The 24,142-nt window shown below is 39.0% G+C and overlaps 1 protein-coding gene and 1 long non-coding RNA gene across 2 annotated transcripts in view; both read left to right on the top strand.

The window, feature by feature from the left end:
• LOC107559621 (uncharacterized) overlaps positions 1-14,390 on the top strand; it is a 17,564-nt gene extending 3,174 nt beyond the window's left edge. Inside the window, exons 2-3 of the long non-coding RNA XR_001605644.1 lie at positions 7,838-7,843; positions 14,378-14,390. This is a non-coding gene — a long non-coding RNA (uncharacterized lncRNA). The remainder of the gene's footprint in view (positions 1-7,837; positions 7,844-14,377) is intronic.
• LOC107559616 (uncharacterized) overlaps positions 1-23,495 on the top strand; it is a 57,208-nt gene extending 33,713 nt beyond the window's left edge. The window contains exons 6-8 of the mRNA XM_016243515.1: positions 21,366-21,422; positions 22,795-22,896; positions 22,977-23,495. Coding sequence (XP_016099001.1) covers positions 21,366-21,422; positions 22,795-22,896; positions 22,977-23,053 — 236 coding nt within the window. The 3' untranslated portion in view covers positions 23,054-23,495. The remainder of the gene's footprint in view (positions 1-21,365; positions 21,423-22,794; positions 22,897-22,976) is intronic.
• Positions 23,496-24,142: the final 647 nt, after the last annotated feature.

Genomic DNA, 24,142 nt, shown 5'->3' with positions numbered 1-24,142 from the left:
TTAATAGTAATGACTTTATGAATTTCTTCACTGATAAAATAGATAACATCAGAAATACAATAACAAATGTAGATTCTACAGCATATAATACTTCAGCTTCATTCATCACACCAAAAGATAAACTGCCGTCCTTTAGTCCTCTGGATGCAGAATCAGCTGGATTTTTTTGTATTTTTAAGTATTGACATACCTCCACTAATTTTTGCATTGTCAATATATCTCAAAACAGTTGTATTGTCAGTCCAAAATACAGAGTCCAGTAATTCCATTTCTAGTTCACCTTTCAACACGTCAGTTTTCACAGCAACTACTGCTCCAGTCAATTCCATACGTGGAATAGTGGTTTGTTTCAATGGTGCTACATAGGACTGAGGTATGAGACAACTCCATATCCCATCTCACTTCCCAAGTCAGTTGGATTTATGCATCTTGCCACAATGAATTCAGACAATTGATGCAACTCTTGTAACCAGGTTTTTCCATCTTTTTGCAAACTGTTCAGGAATGTCATCATCCCATGCCAGACTTTCTTTGCACAACTGCTGCATTAAGATCTTTGCTGGCAATATAATGGGTGCAAGGAAACCCAAGGGGTCGTAAATGGAATTAGCAATTGACAGGATTCCTCTTCTGGTTACAAGCTGTTCTTTCAAACTGATCTTAAACTTGAACATATTTGAGTTGACACACCACAGCACCCCTAGACCTCTCTCGGCAGGAAGTGAATCTTGACTCAAATCCAAGTCTCTCACATCTTAAACTGTTTCACTTTCAGGAATAAAAGTCAATAAAGCATGACTGTTACTTGCCCACTTGGTGAGGTCAAACCCTCCACTAGCAAAACGTTCTGTGAGATTATTATATAAGGCAACTGCTTGATCATGACTTGAAACAGACTTTAAACAGTCGTCTACATAAAAGTTCCTAAGAACTGTGTTGACTGCTTCAACAGATGCATTGCTGTGGTTTTCTTCTGCTGTTTTCCTAAGGGTAAAGTTAGCAACACTTGGAGATGACTTTGCACCAAACAGATTGAACCATTTTGTACTAAGCTAAGTCCTGATTTACATCTCCATTCGGCCACCACAGGAAGCGCAGTAAGTCCGTGTCTTTTTCAGGAAATCTTACCTGATAGTAGATTGCTTCAACATCTGCCATCACGGCAATTGACTCTTGCCTGAAATGTGTAAGCACCCCAATGAGTGAATTTGTCATGTCTGGCCCTTGTAGGAGCTCGCTACTCACTGGAAGCTGGCAGCACAGTCAAAAACCACTCTTAGATTTTTCTTCTGAGGATGGTACACCCCATGGTGAGGTATATATCACACTTAACCATCTTGACGACTTAGGTGAGGTGTAGGGACCTTGACTGCATGACCTTTTTTAAACATGTCATTCATGAAGTTTGAATACTCCTCATGAAAAGAGTGTTTTTTCTTGAATTTCTTTTTGAGATTTAATGCATGCTGCATGGCTGCACTTCGCTTGTTGGGCATTTTAATAACTGCTTTCTTAAATGGAAGGCCAATGTAGTAGTGACAGCTGATAAACTGCACAGAGTTAGACAGAATCCAAAAACTAATGATCCTCTTGCTACAACTCAGCTCTATCATCACAATTCTGTTCAGGAAAATCGTGGTTGTACTGTTGTATCAGCATCTGCTCCACATTTTCAATGGAAATTCTGTTGACTGTAATGCTTGTCTGCTTGTTGTCATACATGCTCTCCTCGACAGGTTCTCTAAGAGGTCCATTCAGAATCCATCCAAGAGCGGTCTTTACTGCATATGGCCCATTATGCTTACTGTTAATTACTCGCCATGGTTATAGAAGCTTGTACTCTCTGTTGCCTATGAGGATTTAAATTCCAGCATCAATCTGAGGCAATTTCACTTCACTGAGGAAGGCCACTTATCAATATTGTGTTGTTGTGTAATGCTTTCCTTTGAGACTGGGATGCCCTTTTGCGCATGACTTTGGAAAGTTCAACAAAGTTGTTTTCTTCCAGTCCACTAACCTCCAAGTCAGTGAGAACATAACTTTCTACTCATGCTTAACATCATGTCAGCTTTTCTGCCTTAAAACATGTAACTGTCTTGCTAATGACTCCATACAGAAAGTGGCAGAACTGCCTGGGTCCATAAATGTATATACTTCCACTACCTTGTCACTCTTTTTGGACTTTATTTGAACAGGTACTATGGCAAGAATGACATTTTCTCTGACCCCGGTACAGGTACTTGTTTCATGACTCACTGTAGCAGACAAAGTATTAAGTGTTTCAGTTTCAGCAACCTTTATCATTACCTTCCCATGAGATTTGTCTTGTGCGGCAATGTGTAGCATACAAGGATGTTTCTTTGGGCACAACTGACAAGTGATTCTTCTTGTGCAGTCTTTGCTTAAGTGTCCTTTCACTAAGGTCTATTTTTTTTAACCTTTATTTAACCAGGAAGAAAACTCATTGAGATTAAAAATCTCTTTTTCAAGAGTGTCCTGGCCAAGATAGGCAGCAGTACAACCATACATACATACATACATATATACAGGTACAAAATATAGTAACATAAAACAGCTGAAATAGCGAATCCTTTAAAATAAACCACAATCAATAACACATCATGCAAAACATCTACAGCCAGATGTGACTGCCTCCAAGTCAGTTAACATCCTCTTAAAAGCGACCAATGAGACCAGCGTATTAATTTTCATAGATTTCTGTCATTTGTTCCATGAAGAGGGAGCAGCATCCAAAAACTAATGATCCTCTTGCTACAACTCAGCTCTATCATCACAATTCTGTTCAGGAAAATCGTGGTTGTACTGTTGTATCAGCATCTGCTCCACATTTTCAATGGAAATTCTGTTGACTGTAATGCTTGTCTGCTTGTTGTCATACATGCTCTCCTCGACAGGTTCTCTAAGAGGTCCATTCAGAATCCATCCAAGAGCGGTCTTTACTGCATATGGCCCATTATGCTTACTGTTAATTACTCGCCATGGTTATAGAAGCTTGTACTCTCTGTTGCCTATGAGGATTTAAATTCCAGCATCAATCTGAGGCAATTTCACTTCACTGAGGAAGGCCACTTATCAATATTGTGTTGTTGTGTAATGCTTTCCTTTGAGACTGGGATGCCCTTTTGCGCAACGACTTTGGAAAGTTCAACAAAGTTGTTTTCTTCCAGTCCACTAACCTCCAAGTCAGTGAGAACATAACTTTCTACTCATGCTTAAGATCATGTCAGCTTTTCTGCCTTAAAACATGTAACTGTCTTGCTAATGACTCCATACAGAAAGTGGCAGAACTGCCTGGGTCCATAAATGTATATACTTCCACTACCTTGTCACTCTTTTTGGACTTTATTTGAACAGGTACTATGGCAAGAATGACATTTTCTCTGACCCCGGTACAGGTACTTGTTTCATGACTCACTGTAGCAGACAAAGTATTAAGTGTTTCAGTTTCAGCAACCTTTATCATTACCTTCCCATGAGATTTGTCTTGTGCGGCAATGTGTAGCATACAAGGATGTTTCTTTGGGCACAACTGACAAGTGATTCTTCTTGTGCAGTCTTTGCTTAAGTGTCCTTTCACTAAGGTCTATTTTTTTTAACCTTTATTTAACCAGGAAGAAAACTCATTGAGATTAAAAATCTCTTTTTCAAGAGTGTCCTGGCCAAGATAGGCAGCAGTACAACCATACATACATACATACATATATACAGGTACAAAATATAGTAACATAAAACAGCTGAAATAGCGAATCCTTTAAAATAAACCACAATCAATAACACATCATGCAAAACATCTACAGCCAGATGTGACTGCCTCCAAGTCAGTTAACATCCTCTTAAAAGCGACCAATGAGACCAGCGTATTAATTTTCATAGATTTCTGTCATTTGTTCCATGAAGAGGGAGCAGCATACTTAAACGCCTTTTTTCCCAGCTCAGTTCTAACCTTTGGAACAGACAGAAGGAAAATATCCTGTGAACGAAGATTGTAAGTCCCAGTATTATTTACACTGATGTAGGTCAGAAGGTAGGATGGAAGTAGACCTAAAATAGCTTTGTATATGAAGATATACCAATGTTGAAGTCTCACTATGGCAAGAATGACATTTTCTCTGACCCCGGTACAGGTACTTGTTTCATGACTCACTGTAGCAGACAAAGTATTAAGTGTTTCAGTTTCAGCAACCTTTATCATTACCTTCCCATGAGATTTGTCTTGTGCGGCAATGTGTAGCATGCAAGGATGTTTCTTTGGGCACAACTGACAAGTGATTCTTCTTGTGCAGTCTTTGCTTAAGTCTCCTTTCACTAAGGTCTATTTTTTTTAACCTTTATTTAACCAGGAAGAAAACTCATTGAGATTAAAAATCTCTTTTTCAAGAGTGTCCTGGCCAAGATAGGTAGCAGTACAACCATACATACATACATACATATATACAGGTACAAAATATAGTAACATAAAACAGCTGAAATAGCGAATCCTTTAAAATAAACCACAATCAATAACACATCATGCAAAACATCTACAGCCAGATGTGACTGCCTCCAAGTCAGTTAACATCCTCTTAAAAGCGACCAATGAGACCAGCGTATTAATTTTCATAGATTTCTGTAATTTGTTCCATGAAGAGGGAGCAGCATACTTAAACGCCTTTTTTCCCAGCTCAGTTCTAACCTTTGGAACAGACAGAAGGAAAATATCCTGTGAACGAAGATTGTAAGTCCCAGTATTATTTACACTGATGTAGGTCAGAAGGTAGGATGGAAGTAGACCTAAAATAGAAGTTGAAGTCTCTGCATTGATAGAGAAGGCCATCCAACACGTTCATACAGTTCACAATGGTGAGTGAGGACTTTAAAACCAGTCCTCTACAAAACAGCTATTGACAGATTTGAAACTTTAAAGGGATGTTACTTGAGCACGGACTGGGACATTTTCCATGAATCAGATTTGAATAAATCCACGGAGGTCATTACAGCTTACATTAACTTCTGTGTGGATGTAGTGATACCCCAGAAGTCAATAAAACTGTATCCTAATAACAAGCACTATATTACTAAGGATGTTAAGGACTGTATTAAGCGCAACAGGGCTGCCTTCAGGAATAAGGATCTAGTGCAACTGAGATCAGCACAGAGGGAGTTGAAACAGAAACGTAATATAGGTTAAAAAAAAACAGTACAAGGAATCAATAGAGAAAGATTTTTGTGTAAATAATACAAAGAAACTGTGGGCTACCATGAAATATATTATTAATATGACTCCTATTAGAAAAATACTGCACACAACAGATGATAATATTATGGAAAATTATTTAAATAACTTCTACAGTAGGTTTGAGTCACATGACTTCTCTTTAGAACGGGACAATGTCATTGATAACATAATAGTGGATGATTGTGTTTCAAGAATAGACAATAGTCCCAGGGAAGTCACAAGACTTTTTAAAAGAACAAACGTTAATAAGGCAACTGGCCCAGATGGGGTCTCAGCTTTCCTTTTGAAGACATGCGCAGAGGAACTTACATCAGCCTGGGTCCCTGTCTTTCAAAGGTCTGTTGATTTACATACAGTTCCATCTCTCAAGAAAAAAGCAATAATTATACCTCTTTCAAAAAAATCTGTTCCTCAGGAAAATGATTATAGACCAGTAGCCCTGACTTCTATTATAATGAAATGTCTGGAAAAGTTAATGGTAGGGAAGTTGAAGTCAGACATAAAGGGACATCTAGATCCGTACCAGTTTGCCTATAAAGACAATCGGGGAATGGATGATGCTTCATTAACTGAAACACACTTTATTTTGCTATATTTTACTATATTTTATCTTGAAAACCCCAAGGCCTATGCTAGACTGTTGTTTGTGAACATCAGCTCTGCCTTTAACACTCTGCAGCCACACATCCTTCTTAGTAAACTTAGGCAGATGTCTGTGAATCCATACATCATTAAGTGGTATCACTCTTTTTTGACCAATAGGATCCAGCAGGTCAGAGTGAATCAGGCATTATCTGAGTCTAAAGTTGTGGACACAGGTGATCCGCAAGGATTCGTGAGTTCTCCTATTTTATTTACATTATACACAAATGATTGTACAAGTAGTTATCCCAGCACTTTTATTGTTAAGTTTCCTGATGACACTGCCATATTGGGACTTATGGATATGGATATGGACATTTCTAGTTATACCTTGGAGGTTAAAAAGTTTGTGCAATGGTGTGAGGACCATCATCTCATTGTAAATATTTAGAAAACAGAATATATGATTTTTGATCCAGGGCATCAGGGGACCATTCTCCACTACTGGTCCATAACAGTTGTATTACCCAGGTTCATTCGTACAAATACTTGGGTGTGTATATTGACTGTAAATTGTCTTGGAATGTCCATGTGAGTTCTGTATGTACTAAGATTCAACAGAGACTTTATTTCCTGCGAAGACTCCGGGTGTGTGGTGTTGAACAAAGGGTATTGATGTTATTTTATCAGGCTGTGATAGAGAGTATCTTACGTTATGGAATTGTAGCTTGGTTTGGTAACATATCAGTTAAGCTAAAATCAGAAATAAATAGATTGGTTCAGACAGCAATGAAAGCAGAGGACTACTGGAGAAATGTTTTGTTGATGGATGAGACCAAAATATATTTTTTTGGTTTATATGAGAATTGTTCTGTTTGGAGAAAAGAACACACTGCATTCCAACATAAGAACCTCATCCCATCTGCGAAACATGGTGGTGGTATTATCACAACATTTCAATTGAATCAAGGTCCAGACTCTGACTCGGCCATTCCAAAACATTACCTCTGTCCTTCTTTAACCATCCTTTGGTAAAATGACTTGTGTGCTTGGAGTCATTGTCTTGCTGCATCGCCCAGTTTCTCTTGACAATGACCCCGAAGTACACAAGTCATTTTACCAAAGGATGGTTAAAGAAGGACAAAGGTAATGTTTTGGAATGGCAGAGTCAGAGTCTGGACCTTGATTCAATTGAAATGTTGTGGAAGGAGCTGAAGTAAGCAGTTCATAGGAGGAAACCCATAACATCACAGAGTTTAAGTGGTTCTGTTCTGAGGAATGAGCTAAAACTAATACAAGATGTTGTGCAGGACTGATCAGCAGTTACAAGAAACTTTACCTGCAGTTACTGCTGCAAAATTGGGTCGCACTAGATACTGAAAGCAGCACAGCATCCCTCCCTCCAAACTCTTTTTGAGAAGACCATAGTTAAACAGGCTAATAAAATTATTGCAGATCCCTCTCACGTCTTGTACTTAGAATACGAACTGCTTCCCTCAAGTAGTCGCTATAGGGTTCCAACCAAACACAGGAAAAGATACCTGAATAGGTATAAATCTCTTTAATTCCTTTATCGGTGAATCTCCTAAACTCAGGACAAAAGGTGGCGGTGAAATGAAGGTGTTGCAGGTATTGAAGGCACTTATGTTGTATTTTTTTTGTGTGTGTTGTTGTTGTGTTGTTATTATAATTCTTGTATGTGGCAGCCCTTATGTCCAAGACAAATTTCCCTTGGGACAAATAAAGTAATCCTAATCCTAATCCTAAACATCCAAAGCAAAATCCATTCTTTCTCAAAAAGTCAAATTTGTCTTTATATGACTTAGCACTGAACTGGAAGCATTCATCTAAGGTATGACTTATTTCACAGAATGCACAATGTATAGTGAAAGGACTAATAACTGATGCACCATTAATATTTGCTGTAGTCAAGTCTTTGTGATTTTCACCAACCTGTTTTACACCAGTTACAAAGCTGCTACCTCTTTTTCCTCCCTTCTTCAGCTTGGTTCCTTGGAGAGACTTGTTAGTGTCTTTCTTTCTTCAACTGCCAAAGCATCCAGATCTCCAAAGAGTGGATTTGATATTACCTTTTGCTTGTCAGTCAACAAATTCCACCAACTGTACAAACTTGGCTCTTCTTCGACTGTGATCCTCATACTCATAAGCATGGGCCCTCCATCTTTCACACAATTTGTAGGGCAGTTTTGAGATAATAGTCCTCATGTTGGTAGGATTATCTAACTCATCCATGTATTCAATATCCTCCATGATATTGTGGAAAGTTACCAGGAACAATGAGAAAGCACGTAAAGACTTTCCATCCTCTGTCTTTATTTCACGCCATTTAAATGCCTTTTGCATCAAAGCTGTCACAGTTTTTAGCTCATTTCCAAACCTCTCATGCAGCAGTCTCATTGCTTCTGCATAACTACGCTCATCTGGCATATGCTGGCATCTCTTTACAAGATCTCTGGCTTTCCTCTAGTGTGATGTTCCAGAAAGTATTACTTATCAGCACTACTATGAGCTCTGGATTCAACAGCATTTTCAAATGCTTTCATAACATTTGGGAACATCTACGCCACTCAAATTTGACCACACTTTGACTTGCATAATATTTTTGCTCTTCACATTCCTGATACACTTTTATTTTAGCATTAGACATTGCAAGAGCTGTTTCAATTTCCAGCTTTTCCATTTCAGCCTTTAACTGTGCTTCCTTCATTTCCAATGCCTGCCGTTCTTTCAACGCTGCTGCTTTAGCCAACAAAGCTGCTCGTTAGCTTCTTCCTTAAGACAAGCTGAGGATGCTGTAGACATTGAGGACGTTTTGGATACAGATGTCACTCCACTTCCAGACTTATTAGAAGTGAGTGTCTTAGAGACCACCATTGACACACTGTCCATTGGTGATACTTCTTTGTCACAAAGTTGAGACATCTTAATGCTGTTCTTAGTTCCCTCAATCCACAAATCCCCTTTTCCATGAAATTTTTGCAGCACAACAATTTAGGCTGAAACCAGAAATCCTGATTGACCTCATGTTCTTCCTCTTTTAAGTACAACAACACTGAAGCACTGCTTTCAACAGTTCTTCAAACAGCCTTTTGTATTTCTTAAACTGCTTAGTTTCAACATCATTCAAATTGCAAGTGTTTTCCATAAGCTATTTAATTTTGCAGTTAATGGTCTCAACTTGCCTCTTGTGACATTTATCTTGTTGTGAAGCTTCTCTTCCAAACCCTTGTCGGTGAGTGCCCGCCTACGCTCAGACTCGGTAATAGCAGCGTCATCGTCTGCCATTTGAGAACTTCAAATCCACTTACGATAACAGTTACTTATCAACACTTATTGCAAGCGATAAAAGATTATCAATCTTTCTTCATTCATAACTCCAACATGCGCGAAACTGCACAATGTACTGTTTTGTCAGCACCAATCGCATACTTCTTCAGTTAACGTTCATGTGCAGGGAATTTAGAAAAGAACTGGAGACTTGCAATGGAGGATTGTGCATGGTATAATAGTGTAAGAGTTAAAAATTAAACAATTTTATTTTTGTGTTAGAAATGGCCCATGTTAAAGTGCCTGTTGCTATGAGGACTTTTATTCTGATGGGGCGGAAAAGGGAAGAGAGGAGAAGGTGAATAGAGAATAAAGTGGGGAAGAGCTCGTCAGTATTCGAGGGTTTTATTTCTCTAAACATTCAGTTAAAGCCCCGAAAACACCCACAAGCACTCAAGCAAGCATTACACTGGTGGCAGCGGTGTTTTTCGTCGGATATTCGAGTTTCTTTTTTTATTTATGCTTTATTTTTCGCCGGCGCCTTGCACAAGCATAGTGTGGACATCTGTGTGATACCAGCGGGACTCTGTGAAGTTCGGTGTGCCGTTAATAAAATTAAGAGATATCAGACGAGTAAGCCCAAGCGCCGCGGGAGAACAGTGCTCATACCTCGCGGCTGCACCGCGCATAAACTTCCCCAAAAGACATTCCTTTACCACCGCCATTTCACAATGACGGCACTGAGTCCTTTCAGCTGTGGGCTCGTCGTTATGAGGTGATTAAAGAGGCTCGCTATAAAGATAGCGGTGTTGATTTGGATACAGTGTTAGCAGCAGAGTTGCCTACTAGACTGCCACCTGAACGGTTCATTGTTTGGGACAATTTTCCATCTGAAATTCAGCACTCGTTCAAAGCAGCAAAAAAAGAATTACAAGAGGCGTTTGGCCAGAAGGATGTCAGAGCATTGTTTCAAAAATTTCCAAATTCACGCCATAAATTGCCTAATGAACCAATGGAAGCGTATGCAGCAGACATATGTAGACTGGTCAAAGAAGCTTTTCCTGATTTCGAACAGAATGCATCTGAATACATGAAACTGTCACAATTTCTGGCGGGTTTAGATCAAGAACTCCAGATCAAATGCCACGAGAGGGGTGTGAAAACGTTCAAAGACACCTTCCAAGTCGCTACCAAAGCTGAACGGGCACAGACAGCAGCCAAATTGGTACAGCAAGTTTCATCTACGGTGAGAGAGAATCCGATGGCACAGACAGTGAATGTAATTTCTGACACTGACACTCTTTTTTTGAAGCAAGCCGTTGTTGATCTCACAAACACAGTCAAAGATTTAAGTAAGGATGTCTCAGCATTGAAACTTCAGCTGCATGATCAACGCAGCCGATCTCATTGAACCCCATCACCATGTCGTCATAGTTCAACAAGACATGCTAGTCCAACGAGATATGCCACGGAATGGAGTGCATCGTATGGTCATTTATCAACCAAACATCCTGATGCACGTTCTCCATCACCTGGCATCTACAGAAGATCTCCCAGCCATCGCAGAGACCTTTACAGACAACAGGGCGACACATACTAGCATAATGGCAGAGTGGACTTCTCACCGCACCGCAGGGAGAGGTTTGAGGATTACTATTCTCCAAAATACTCCACTGCAGCCGGCACTGACCACTATGTGGATTACAGACAGGGACAACGGCATGACACCATGGCTTCCAACAACTCATCATTACAGCGACGCAGTCCAAGCCCTCATCACAGGCGTGTCACCTTTGACGACAACCAGGACCATCATTACAGACCTCAGCAGCACAGCCTGGATCATCAGAGTGGTTTGTGTGATGTCTACATGGATCGTCGCAGCTATCATCAGGAAAACTTCCATTAGCTGATGCGGCGGGGCACACATCAGCTATTTCACCACCAGCCCCAAGTGACACTGAGCAGATGACAGTCACAGACACCAGACATCCAGAGAATGGATGTTCTCCTGTTGTGGACATGACAGACACTAGTACCGCACACATCAGTGGTATTGTTGAAGGTACTGACATGCACATCATGATAGACACTGGGTCTAGTATTTCATTCATTAATGACACTACCCGTATGGCAATTCCTTCATTGCGTAAAAGACCACTAAAGAGTACTTTCATTCTGTCAAAATATGTAACTGGTCAGAATTTAGATACTCTGGGAACGGTGACTGTTAACCTCAGATTAGGTACACTGACATTACAACATGACATGCATGTCATCAGAAATGTGAATCAGGGTTTCATACTTGGTTGGGATTTTCTCCAGAAGCACCAGCTGGTCTTGAATGTCGGTAAATGTATGTGTTGCCTATATGACCAAACTTTGCCGCTGTCAAGCAAATCTCAATTTACCACTGTACATTGTACAGCTCAAATTACTGTGACAACTACCATTCTGGCCCACTGTATAGCACATCTTATCCCATCTGCTGTTCATGCAGGTTTAGCAGTTGGATACTGTGGGTTGTTTGAGCCATATCTATTCAGGTTAGATGGTATTTCAGTTGCACACACTCTTACAATAGCTGAAAACAGTCAAACTTTAGAGCGGCTCATGAATCCAACTAACAGCCCTTTTGTACTGCAACCAGGTATGCAACTGGGGAGTTCACTCCAATAAGCTCAGATGATGTTGTTGAGCACTTTGATGTTGTATGTAATGTGTCTACCCCTTCTACACAGGTATCACCTCTACAATTTTAAGTTCAAAGGGGGGATCTCTCTGATTCTCAGGTGAATGAACTGCATTCAGTGTTACATGAGTTTTGTGACATGTCTAGTAAGAGCCATACAGACTTTGGTAGAACAAACATTGTCACACACAAAATCAATACTAACAATGCAATTCCCATACAGAAACATGCTTATCGCACTTCACCTCAGATGCAGGAGGTGATTCAGTCACATGTGGACGACATGGTGGCAAAAGGCATTGTGGAAGCCAGTCATAGCCCTTGGGCTGCGCCTATCATTTTGGTGCGAAAAAAAGATGGCACCTGGCATTTTTGCGTAGATTATAGGGGCCTTAATTCTGTCACCGTTAAGGATGCCCATCCATTGCCTAGAACAGATGACACCTTGGATGCACTAAGAGGTTCATCTATATTCAGTATTATGGATCTTTCATCCGGATATTGGCAAGTGCAACTTCATGAGGCAGATAAACGAAAAACAGCTTTCACCACGGGTCGGTCTTTGTATCAGTTTACAGTGATGCCGTTGAGCCTTGTCAATGCTCCACCCACTTTTCAACACTTGATGCAGTTAGTGCTGCGTGGACTGTCCTGGAAAACATGTCTTGTATATTTAGACGATATAATTGTCTATAGCAAGAGTTTCAGTGAGCACATACAGCACTTGAGAGAGGCTTTCCAGCGTTTGAGGGCAGCAAACCTGAAGCTAAAACCAGCTAAATGCTCTTTTGCTCAAACACAAGTGACATTTCTGGGCCATGTGGTATCATCTGCGGGTCTTCAGCCAGATGGGAAAAATATTCAGAAGGTCAAGGATTGGCCTACTCCAGGAAGTCCTACAGAAGTTCGAGCCTTCTTAGGTTTGTGTTCATATTACAGGTATTTTATTCACTCCTTTGCTCAAATTTCAGAGCCACTGCATGCTCTAACTCAGAAAGGGAAGTTGTTTGTTTGGACTGAGACAGAACAGGAAGCTTTCAATTTCCTGCGACATGCACTTACAAATGCTCCAATTCTTTCTTACCCAGACTTTTCAATTGAACTCTATGACTGGACTATTGAGTACCGGCATGGTCATAAACATGCCAACGCAGATGCCATGTCTCGTCGACCTGACGAAGAGAGTAGGAAGATTTCTAATAATTCTGAGATCAAGTCTGTCCATTTAGTGGCCATTTCAAGGCAGACTGAGGTCACCGAACCGTATTCTACTCCTGTACAGCTTGTTTCTTCTGATACATGTTCTGGGTTTGAACCTTCAAATTCTGCTTTCCTTGCCTGTTCTAGCGTTGCATGCCTGGGTATGGGTAGTGAAGATATACAGCAAACTCAGACAGCTGATCCTGTCCTAAGCATTGTCGCTGAATGGGTATCAAGTAAGAAGAGACCTACATATACAACGCTGAAAGGAACTGCTAGCGAACTGAGGCATTTCTGGAAAGAGTTCCCAAGGCTTACTTTTGTGGATTTTGTTCTTTGCCATAAAGTTAGACCCCCACCAGGTGATCAGATCTTGCAGGTTGTAGTTCCACCTGCGCTGCAGCTAAAAGTGATTGAGAATTTGCATGGTCACTCTCTTTCTGGACATTTCAGTGCACAAAAGACATTGCAGCATGCTCTAGTGAGATGTTTTTGGCCCCACATGTCTAGGGACATTACACAGTGGTGTGCTCAATGTCAAGCCTGTGAATCAAGGAGACCACCAATGCCTCATCAGCAGGCACCAATGCAAAACATAATTGTAAGCATGCCTTTTGAGAAAATTGCTGCTGATCTAACGGAGTTGCCTGTTACTCAGAAACGGAACCGTTATGTTCTTGCAGTAATGGACTACTTTACAAAATATCTCAACCTCTATGCAATTGCTGATCAACGTGCAATGACCATCGCTAAGTGTTTGTTTGAAGATTATGTGGGCCAGCATGGAGTGCCCCAGAGTTTGCACACTGACCAAGGGTGGCAGTTTGACTCTGACTTGGTGAAAGAACTGTGCTCCCTACTTGGGATTAATAATACAAGGACATCCCCATATCATGCTATGTTGGACGGTATGGTGGAACGTGCCAATAGATCTATAAAAGATCAGCTTGAAAGTACCTGTATACCAAAGGTGGAGAATGGGATGACCACTTAAAACAGGTTGAGTTTGCTTACAATACACGTGTTCATTCTTCGACCAAACACACACCTTTTTTTATTGGCACATGGCCGAGAAGCTCGCCTTCCTGCTGATTTTCTTCTGGGTGTTCCCATAGCACCTTCTAGAGCTACCCCAGGAATCCCAAATGAATATGCGCATTCTATGCTTGGCCGATTACACTCTGCTTTCACCACTGTTGCAGACAATATCCAGACAGCTAGAGCACAGCAAAATAATTACTATGACCGCCATATCCGCCATACAGCTTATCAGTCTGATGATCTCATATGGTTTGATCTTCCAGCTATGTCAAGACACAAACTCTCTCCAAAATGGACTGGACCATACAGGGTCTTGAGCAGATTGGATTCATCCACAGGTGACATTGGAGTGACATATAAAGTGTTAGATCTGCTTGATCCTAGGTCAAAGCCTAAAGTGATTCACTATAATTGGCTAAAACCTTACCGCTCTGTGTGGTCCCCTGAACCACGTCCAGTTCTGATATACCCTCAAAGTGGACGCCCTCCACTTACAGGGCTATCAGGGTCCAGACCTTATGTTCTTCAAGATTCTTCGGTACCCAAGTCTGTAAGACCCATTCAAGGGGTGCAAGAGAGGGATGTTACATTACCTCCTGTTCAGAATGAACTGTCTGAGGGGTCTAGAGCTAAATTGCCAGTAGAAATCTCTTGTGAAAAACCAGCAGAGGGCACGACAATAAGGTCAGGACGTTCTGTGCATCCTCCAATATGTTATAGGGAATTATAAGGTCTTTATTTATCTCTATAGTGTTTTTTTCCTTCCCATTTGCTAATACATTCCTGAGTATGGGATTTTGAAGGGTATGGTAGAAAACACAGTGGAATAATGTCAAATGAGGTCAGAAACATAACACATTCAAGTTGTTATTTGTATGTTGTAAAAGTTTACTGTTGTTGAAACTTTTTTTCTGTACCTGAAAGTGTTTTGTGTTGAAATTACCAAGGTCTGGAAAGCTTATGTTATTACAAATGTATGATTTTTGTTGTGGTTTTTCAGAAAACGAGAACATTTCTTTTCATAAGGGGGAAGTAGTGTAAGAGTTAAAAATTAAACAATTGTATTCTTGTGTTAGAAATGTCCCATGTTAAAGTGCCTGTTGTTATGAGGACTTTTATTCTGACGGGGCAGAAAAGGAAAAAGAGAAGAAGGTGAATAGAGAATAAAGTGGAGGAAAAAGAGCTCGTCAGTATTCTAGGGTTTTATTTCTCTAAACATTCAGTTAAAGCCCCGAAAACACCCACAAGCGCTCAAGCAAGCATTACAATAGCAACAAACAGAAACAGAGCACACTCTTGTACTCCACCTTTTTGTGGAGTACAAGAAGCAGATTTTCACTTATTTTTTTAACTATCTGAGATTACAGCCGTTATTTTATAAACTGGAGTGGTGTCAAACCCTGGAGTAAGTTTTCACACCAGAAAGGTTTATTTATGGGCCTAAGTACAGTAGAAGTAGAATGGAGAGTCATGTTTTATTTAACTATTTATTTGGGCAAGAGAAGATGACTATATGGTTGTCAAGAAAAAGTAAATTGAATGATATGGGCTCAACTGATGTTATTTCAGTTTTAAAGGGATTTTTAAAATCATGCATCAACAGAGTATAGTTTTTACAATTTGGTAAACAATCTGCAGATGTTCAAATACAACTGGGGAGTAAACCAGTGTTTTTGTGAAGTTGACTCAGATGGCTGTTTGCTCATAAAACCGTATTTGAGTGATTATTTACTTTTTCTCCCCTTACATGGTTTATTTAATTTTTGTAATAAAGAGACCCTTAAAGTCAAGTCTCTCTCTCTGTGTGTGTGTGTGTGTGTGTGTTGTTCTTCAGGTCTGGATCGGTTCTGGATCGGTTCTTTGATCAGTCTGATCCCTGTTACACAGCTCTGGGACACAAACTCAATCTGCTGACGGTGCTGGACGCTAGAGAATATGAGCTGAAAATAATAAAGAGAATAAACAACAACACACAAGATGATCGATTTTGTAGAGTAAAATATGGCAGGATGAGGGAATGTGATCTTTATAATGACAGACCCGAAGTGACACTCATTAATGGGATGCTGATCATAAACCGTGTGATCAGAGCAGATTCTGGGAATTACAGATTAACACTCACTCATCGCTCAGACGTCACAAAAACATCTAGAGATCTTCAAGTGATTGTTGAAGGTACAGAAACTCTCTCATCAGACTCGTTCCAGTCTCATGTTCTCCAAAGATCTCACTCTCGTGCAGAAGAATCAGTTGAATCTCTGGGAAGGTTTTTATTCATGCAACTCATAATGGAATGTTTGGAAGAATTAAGTCAGCAGCATCTTCACTTTATTATTTCTGAAACAAACATTTCCTGGTCATATAAATCAAAAGAATAGCAAAGCTGAACGAGGACAACCTGCACAGTCCTAAGTGACTATGTTTGTCTCCGCATCCTCTTCCAAAAATAATGACATTTAAATTTAATTTTGAGTAGCTTTAATTGTTCATTTTATCTTCAGAAATGGGAAAAAAGTATTTTAATATTGAAATCAGATAGATACCAGCACTAATATCTTTATTAAATTGATTTTAATATTTTTTTTCCTCAATTTTTATCAGCAATACTGCCCTTGATAGTACAGGATTTGGTGAAAAGATTAAACAAATAGTACTTAAATGTACTTTGTTTTAATTTTGCAATCAGTGTTTATATATATTTATACATTTGAATGTTAAATATTATATATAGTAAGCAGTGTTGGGGGTAATGCATTACAAGTAACGCGAGTTACGTAATCAGATTACTTTTTTCAATTAACTAGTAAAGTAATGCATTACTTTTTTAATTTACAAGAAAATTTCTGAGTTACTTTGTTTTACCATTTATTAACTGACAGCTCTCCTGTCCCCATATTGGGAGAAATCGGAAGTACAGAGGCGTTGTGTGCGCTGTGTGAACATGATGTTACTGTAGTTCTAGACTAAATGTGAATGTGCATTAATTCATCCCACTCGCAAAAATTGATTTAGTATTCATCAAAATGAATAAAAACAGTGAAATGCAAACTCAGAATATGACGCAAACCTGCAATAATTAAATATGTTAAATAACACAAATGTATCTAATCCCATTTTATTAACCAATGTCTTTGCTGCTGACCTTTGATGATCCAGTTCAACCGTACTAATAAGCAAAAATAGAACTGTTTATATTAAAAACAATCAAGCCCTGCTCATATTTAAAAAGTAATGCGAAAGTAATGCAAAAGTAATGTAACGCATTACTTTCCATAAAAGGTAACTAAGTAACGTAATTAGTTACTTTTTTAGGGAGTAACGCGATATTGTAATGCATTACTTTTAAAAGTAACTTTCCCCAACACTGGTAGTAAGGTTGTCTAAAAATGTACAGTAGGTCTACCTGTGAACCTCCGGAAGACAACATGACTATGTTAAATTATGTTGAATAAAAATAAGAATTATATTTCATTCTTTCTTTAATTTCCAACATTTATGAATTTCAGTCAGAAATAATGTAAATAAATTTAAATAGTTTGGAGCTGATTTGTTGATTAAATTTAATGTATATTTCTTTATGTGAGTGCACCAAGATATAAGTTTTGGGCAGCGAATCCTGAAAACCCTTCCCAAAACTTTTTTGAGAATCATGAGGATCATGAATCATGAATCATGAGAATCATGAATCATTTTGAGGATCATTTGTAATAATGGTATAAAAATTAAGTATTTTTTAAATTGTAAAAATTCAGAAAGTTTTCTTTTAGGGTAAAACATTAAAGTTTTTAATTAGCTGGATATAAAAACGATAGAAGTCTATGCAATTTATATAACTGTGTGTGTGTGCGTGTGTGTGTGTGTGTTTTGTTCTTCAGGTCTGGATCGGTTCTGCAGGTTTGATCAGTCTGATCCCTGTTACGCAGCTCTGGGACACAAACTCAATCTGCTGATGGTGCGGGACGCTAGAGAATATGAGCTGAAGATAATAAAGAGAATAAACTACACACAAGATGATCCAGTTTGTAGAGTAAAAAATGACAGAATAAAGGAGAAGGAATGTGATCTTTATAATAACAGACCTGAAGTGACCATCATTAATGGGATTCTGATCATAAACTGTGTGATCAGAGCAGATTCAGGGAATTACATTTTATATTTAACTCACTCATGGGACCTAAGAGATCTTCAAGTGATTGTTGAAGGTACAGAAACTCTCTCATCAGACTCATTCCAGTCTCATGTTCTCCAAAGATCTCACTCTCATGCAGATGAATCAGTTGAATCTCTGGGAAGGTTTTTATTCCTGTAGCACACAGTAAACACACTACAGACTCCAGTGATAGTATGAGTCGTGTGGAGGAACAAGATTCTCCTGTGTTTGTCATGTGACTGTCATGTGTCCCTCCCTCCAGCTCCTATTGGCTCAGTGGAAGTGTCAATCATCTGCTCCTCCAGTGGGGTGATGAGGGTGTTCTGCTCCTCTGAGGGGGATCAGCTCCTCTACAGCTGGACTCTGAATGGAGATCCACTGATGGATGGAAACAGTATTTATTTGGATGAGGGAACTGATGGAGACATCAGCTGCAGCGTGAAGAACCACGTCAGTCACGCACAGAATGATTGATTGATTGATTGATTGATTGATTGATTGATTGATTGATTGATTGATTGATTGATTGATTGATTGATTGATTGATTGATTGAAACTGCCCAACACTGATTGATTGATTGATTGATTGATTGATTGATTGATTGATTGATGTGTTTGTGTTGTTCAGTGTGTTCAGTGTCTGTGGTGTTTGTGCTGGTCTGGGGTTTCCAGCTGATGGTTCTGTTGGGTCTGTTAGGAGGTTTTCACATCTACATGAGACACACGTCAGGTGAGACACATTTATGATCATCATTATGGATTTGACATGTGAAAATTAAGAGCATGATGATGATGATAATGTGATGCTTTTAGGAAAGAAAGAGGAAGATCAGAAAGTGAGAATGAGCAGATTTAGAGAGCAACATGAACACACAGCAGAAGATTCATGAGAGCAGCAGGAGATCTTCACATCTGTGAGAAATGACTTCAGAATCTCAGCGATTCTCACATCAGTCCAGCTTTCATCAGGCGACAGCAGGAGATCTTACAGAATAAAGCCAGAAGACATTTTCTGCAGTTTTAGTTAAGAATCTCTTCTTTGATTAGATGATTTTCTGGACATTTGTTTTTGCATCAGTTTAATGCTTATTTTATTCATTTGTCTTTACGCTTTGAATGAACCAGCAGTATTTTACATCATTACATGAAACTCCTTCTGTTCATCCAGATTGTGAAGTCATCCTGTGTGTTTTTCACATTTTCTGCTCTTGTTATTTTATTCAGTTGGTTTTTGTTGATTTCTCTTCATATGCGGCTTCTGTTTAGATGTTTTATCTGTTCAAAACTCTTCGTCTTGATCCATGCCTCAGTTTTGGGGCGTCTGGTGTTTTTTTATCCATGATTTTAAAATTCTACTTGCATGTGCTGTTTTTTAAATGGCTTTAACACATTTAGCCACATTTGTGCATGTTTTTAACAAGATCTTTGTGCCATTATAGAATATTGATAAACATGATTTTTTTAAAGAATTGTAAATGAAGTCAGTGTTGAATTTAAGCTTAACTTTGTTAAAGAGTAAAATGAAAATAAAATGCTTTGAAATCAATCGATTCACAGTCAAACATCTCACGCTCATTCAATTTTTAAGGGTTTTAATACGGTCAATAAACATTTTAACTAACAGAAAGCACACATCATTGAATTTAAACAGACATAAAATAAAAACGACATAAAAATACAGACAGAAATCTAATTAATTTAGTTTCCTCCTGCAGATGACGCTCATAACAAAGAAAGAGCATTTTGTCTTTTATAATGTGGTGTCTGGCTGTAGACAAGCTGGACCTTCTGTTCTTACCAACATGAGATAAACATTGCATTTCCCACAATATCTGACCAGACAGCTGAAGATATAGATTATTTACTATACATTTGTGAGTCTAGATCAAGTAAGAACACAAATTTGAACCCTGATGCTTTAATATACTTGCTGATTTATTAAGGAATCACTGTAATCTGTTAAGTTGTCGTTAATTATTAATAAATAATTAGTTATTTTAACTAATAAGAATCTGTAATGTAGGTTTAATTATAAAGGGCGGGCTTCAAGTATAACTCGTTTGAAGTACTAGTGCTTCATATAACATTAGTGTTAATGATAAAACCCCTGTGATGTTTGTACTGGCTACTGTATCCAGGCCACCAGGGCACCATACAGACTTTATTAAAGAATTTGCTTTAAAAAAGAATATATTAAAGAATAACTTTATATCCGAGTTAGTGCTGGCTGCAGATAAAGTTTTAATTGTTGCTGATTTTAATATCGATGTTGATAATAAAACTGATGCATTGGGATCAGCATTCATAGACATTTTGAACTCTATATGGGTTAGACAACACGTGTCAGGACCTACTCATTGTCGAAATGATACTCTAGATTTAATACTGTCACATGGAATTGATGTTGATGGTGTTGAAATTATGCAGCCAAGCGATGATATCTCAGATCATTATCTAGTCTTGTGCAAACTTCATATAGCTAAAACTGTCAATTATAATCGTTGTTAAAAGTATCACTTCTACCACAAAAGACTGCTTTGTAAGTAATCTTCCTGATCTATCTCAGTTCCTCAGCATATCCAATAGCTCAGAACAACTTGATGATGCAACAACAAAACAATTAAAAAACTAAAACGAAACGAAACTAACAACAGTTATTGAAAAACGAACTTAAATAAAATAATAATGATCAAAAATAAATAATCGTTTTAGTAATCATTACGTTCTCATCCCTTGGTGTAAAAATATCCAGCTGTGTGGAGGTTTAGGGTAACAGCCGTGAATGGCGCATGCGCACATGGGGTCACCTGACGGAGAGAAAGCAGTTTAAAGCCTGCACGGGTTCTGTTTGGTAAACGTGCACCAGCAGTACTTAACAGAACACCCGACCCGTTATCCAACAGCAGCACTCATTTAATTCTGTACCAGACCAGACCCGTTTGACATAAAGACTGCGAACCGCACCCGCATTAAATCTGCACTGGTGAGCTTCTAATACATGAATGTCTCACATAACCACAGCAACACCAATGGTGTAAAACAGTCAGTTCTCTTAATTCTTGTAAAGCGTCATTAGTTTGTTTCAGTTTGATCTCAGCAGTGAATGGTGTTGATGTGGTTCAGAGAGAGAAAGCAGGTGATTCTGTGCTGATGTTTTATTTCAGGAACAACTGCAGCTGTGACCTCTAGTTTGACCTCTGCAGTGACCAGCAGCTCACACACATCAGAATGTGGTATGAGTTTAACAAACACACCACTGGAAACATGATCGATGTGTTTGTTTTGTCTAACTATTATTGTTCAGTGTGTTCAGTGTCTGTGGTGTTGATTGATTGATTCAGAGCATGACAGTTTAATTTGAATTAAATGAACATTAAGATGAATGAGAGCATATAGACGAGCTGATATTTCAATGTAAAACAGACGTTCTAAATTAAAATGAATGTTTTATTTTAACAGTTATTTTGTGTTAGTTAAATCTGTCCAGTAATATGATTATTTTCAGTGTCCTGTTAATTATATCAGTATTAAGTCAAGAGACACAAATGAGATTGTTCTTCAAGAGAAAAGAGTTGAGCATTAGATGAGCATTACTGAGATGAACTGAGATCAGATCAAGAGTCTGAAATGTTACTTCTGGTGAACTTTAATTCTTTGAATGTTTGTGTAATATGTGTCTGATTTTAATTAATGGTGTGTGTGTGTGTGTGTGAAGGAGAAAGAATGTGATCTTTATAATAACAGACCTGAAGTGAACATCATTAATGGGACTGTGATAATAAAGCGTGTGATCAGAGCAGATTCAGGGAATTACACATTAACACTCACTAACTCAGACGGCACAGATACATTTCGAGGAGATCTTCAAGTGATTGTTGAAGGTACAGAAACTCTCTCATCAGACTCATTCCAGTCTCATGTTCTCCAAAGATCTCACTCTCATGCAGATCAATCAGTTGAATCTCTGGGAAGGTTTTTATTGCAGCTCATTATTAATAATTTAGTCTAATTCATCTGCACTTTCCATGTACTAAGACTGTTTTCAAAATGAAACACCAGCATGCTGCTTACTGTATACTGCATACTCTTTAATGACCTGGGAAAGCATTTCAAACAGTCATTTGCTGCATTGTCTCATGACTGACCTACACTGCGTGTTTAATTCAGTCCAGCTATTATATCAGATATCAGTTTTGTTTAGAAATGTCTTGATATTGACTCATAATGAGTCGAGAAAGAGTCATGTGACTGTCATGTGTCCCTCCCTCCAGCTGCTATTGGCTCAGTGGAAGTGTCTGTCATCTGCTCCTCCAATCAGAGGTCAGTGTTCTGCTCCTCTGAGGGGGATCAGCTCCTCTACAGCTGGACTCTGAATGGAGATCCACCGATGGATGGAAACAGCAGCATTGATCTGGATGAGGGAACTGATGGAAACATCAGCTGCAGCGTGAAGAACCACGTCAGTCACACACAGAAGACCATTAGACTCGAACCCTGTCCTGGTGAGATCATTTCATACTCTTCTACAGATAATCAACTGCCCAACACTGATTGATTGATTGATTGATTGATTGATTGATTGATTGATGTGTTTGTGTTGTTCAGTGTGTTCAGTGTCTGTGGTGTTTGTGCTGGCCTGGGGTTTCCAGCTGATGGTTCTGTTGGGTCTGTTAGGAGGTTTTCACATCTACATGAGACACACGTCAGGTGAGACACATTTATGATCATCATTATGGATTTGACATGTGAATATTAAGAGTGTGATGATGATGATGTGATGCTTTTAGGAAAGAAAGAGGAAGATCAGAAAGTGAGAATGAGCAGATTTAGAGAGCGACATGAACACACAGCTGAAGATTCATGAGAGCAGCAGCAGATCTTCACATCTGTGAGAAATGACTTCAGAATCTCAGCGATTCTCACATCAGTCCAGCTTTCATCAGGCGACAGCAGGAGATCTTACAGAATAAAGCCAGAAGACATTTTCTGCAGTTTTAGTTAAGAATCTCTTCTTTGATTAGATGATTTTCTGGACATTTGTTTTTGCATCAGTTTAATGCTTATTTTATTCATTTGTCTTTACGCTTTGAATGAACCAGCAGTATTTTACATCATTACATGAAACTCCTTCTGTTCATCCAGATTGTGAAGTCATCCTGTGTGTTTTTCACATTTTCTGCTCTTGTTATTTTATTCAGTTGGTTTTTGTTGATTTCTCTTCATATGCGGCTTCTGTTTAGATGTTTTATCTGTTCAAAACTCTTCGTCTTGATCCATGCCTCAGTTTTAGGGCGTCTGGTGTTTTTTTACCCATGCAGCCATCAGCTACAGTATCGCATCAGATATAGATCCCCTGATGAACAATTCCACTCATTCTCTACTATAGGAGAGGAAGAATTGTTTAAACTTGTTAAATCATCTAAACCAACAACATGTACTGTATTACATGTTCTGACCCTATTCCATCTAAGCTCCTAAAAGAGGTGCTTCCAGAAGTCATCGATCCTCTTCTGACTATTATTAGTTCATCATTGTCATTAGGATATTGTCACATGTTTGTTTCCATGCCCCCATTTGGTCTTCCTGTGCCTGCTCCCTGATTGTTCATTTAATTTGTCCCAGGTGTTTCCTATGTGGTTTCCATTTATCCCAGGTGTGTCTTGTCATCCCATCAGCCTGTTCAGTGTATTTAAAGAGTGTTCTGTTCCCTGTTGGTTTGTCCAGTATCATTTTGTTTACTCCATGTGCTACGTGTGATTCCCCGTGATATAAATAAAGGTCCTGGTTTTGTTCTCCTGGTCTCCTCGTTCCTCGCTCCGTGTTCACGTGAGAGATATGTCCCCAAAGCCTTCTACTGGATCTTAGCGTTGCGATCGACATGATTGACCACAACATTCTTTTGAATAGACTAGAAAGCTTTGTTGGGATTAGTGGAAGTGCATTAGCATGGTTC

The sequence above is a fragment of the Sinocyclocheilus grahami genome, unplaced genomic scaffold (assembly GCF_001515645.1).
Source record: "Sinocyclocheilus grahami isolate Dianchi unplaced genomic scaffold, SAMN03320097.WGS_v1.1 scaffold692.1, whole genome shotgun sequence".
Lineage (NCBI taxonomy): Eukaryota > Metazoa > Chordata > Actinopteri > Cypriniformes > Cyprinidae > Sinocyclocheilus > Sinocyclocheilus grahami.
Note: the sequence above shows the minus strand (reverse complement) of the source record. Positions and strands in the feature narration are given on the sequence as shown.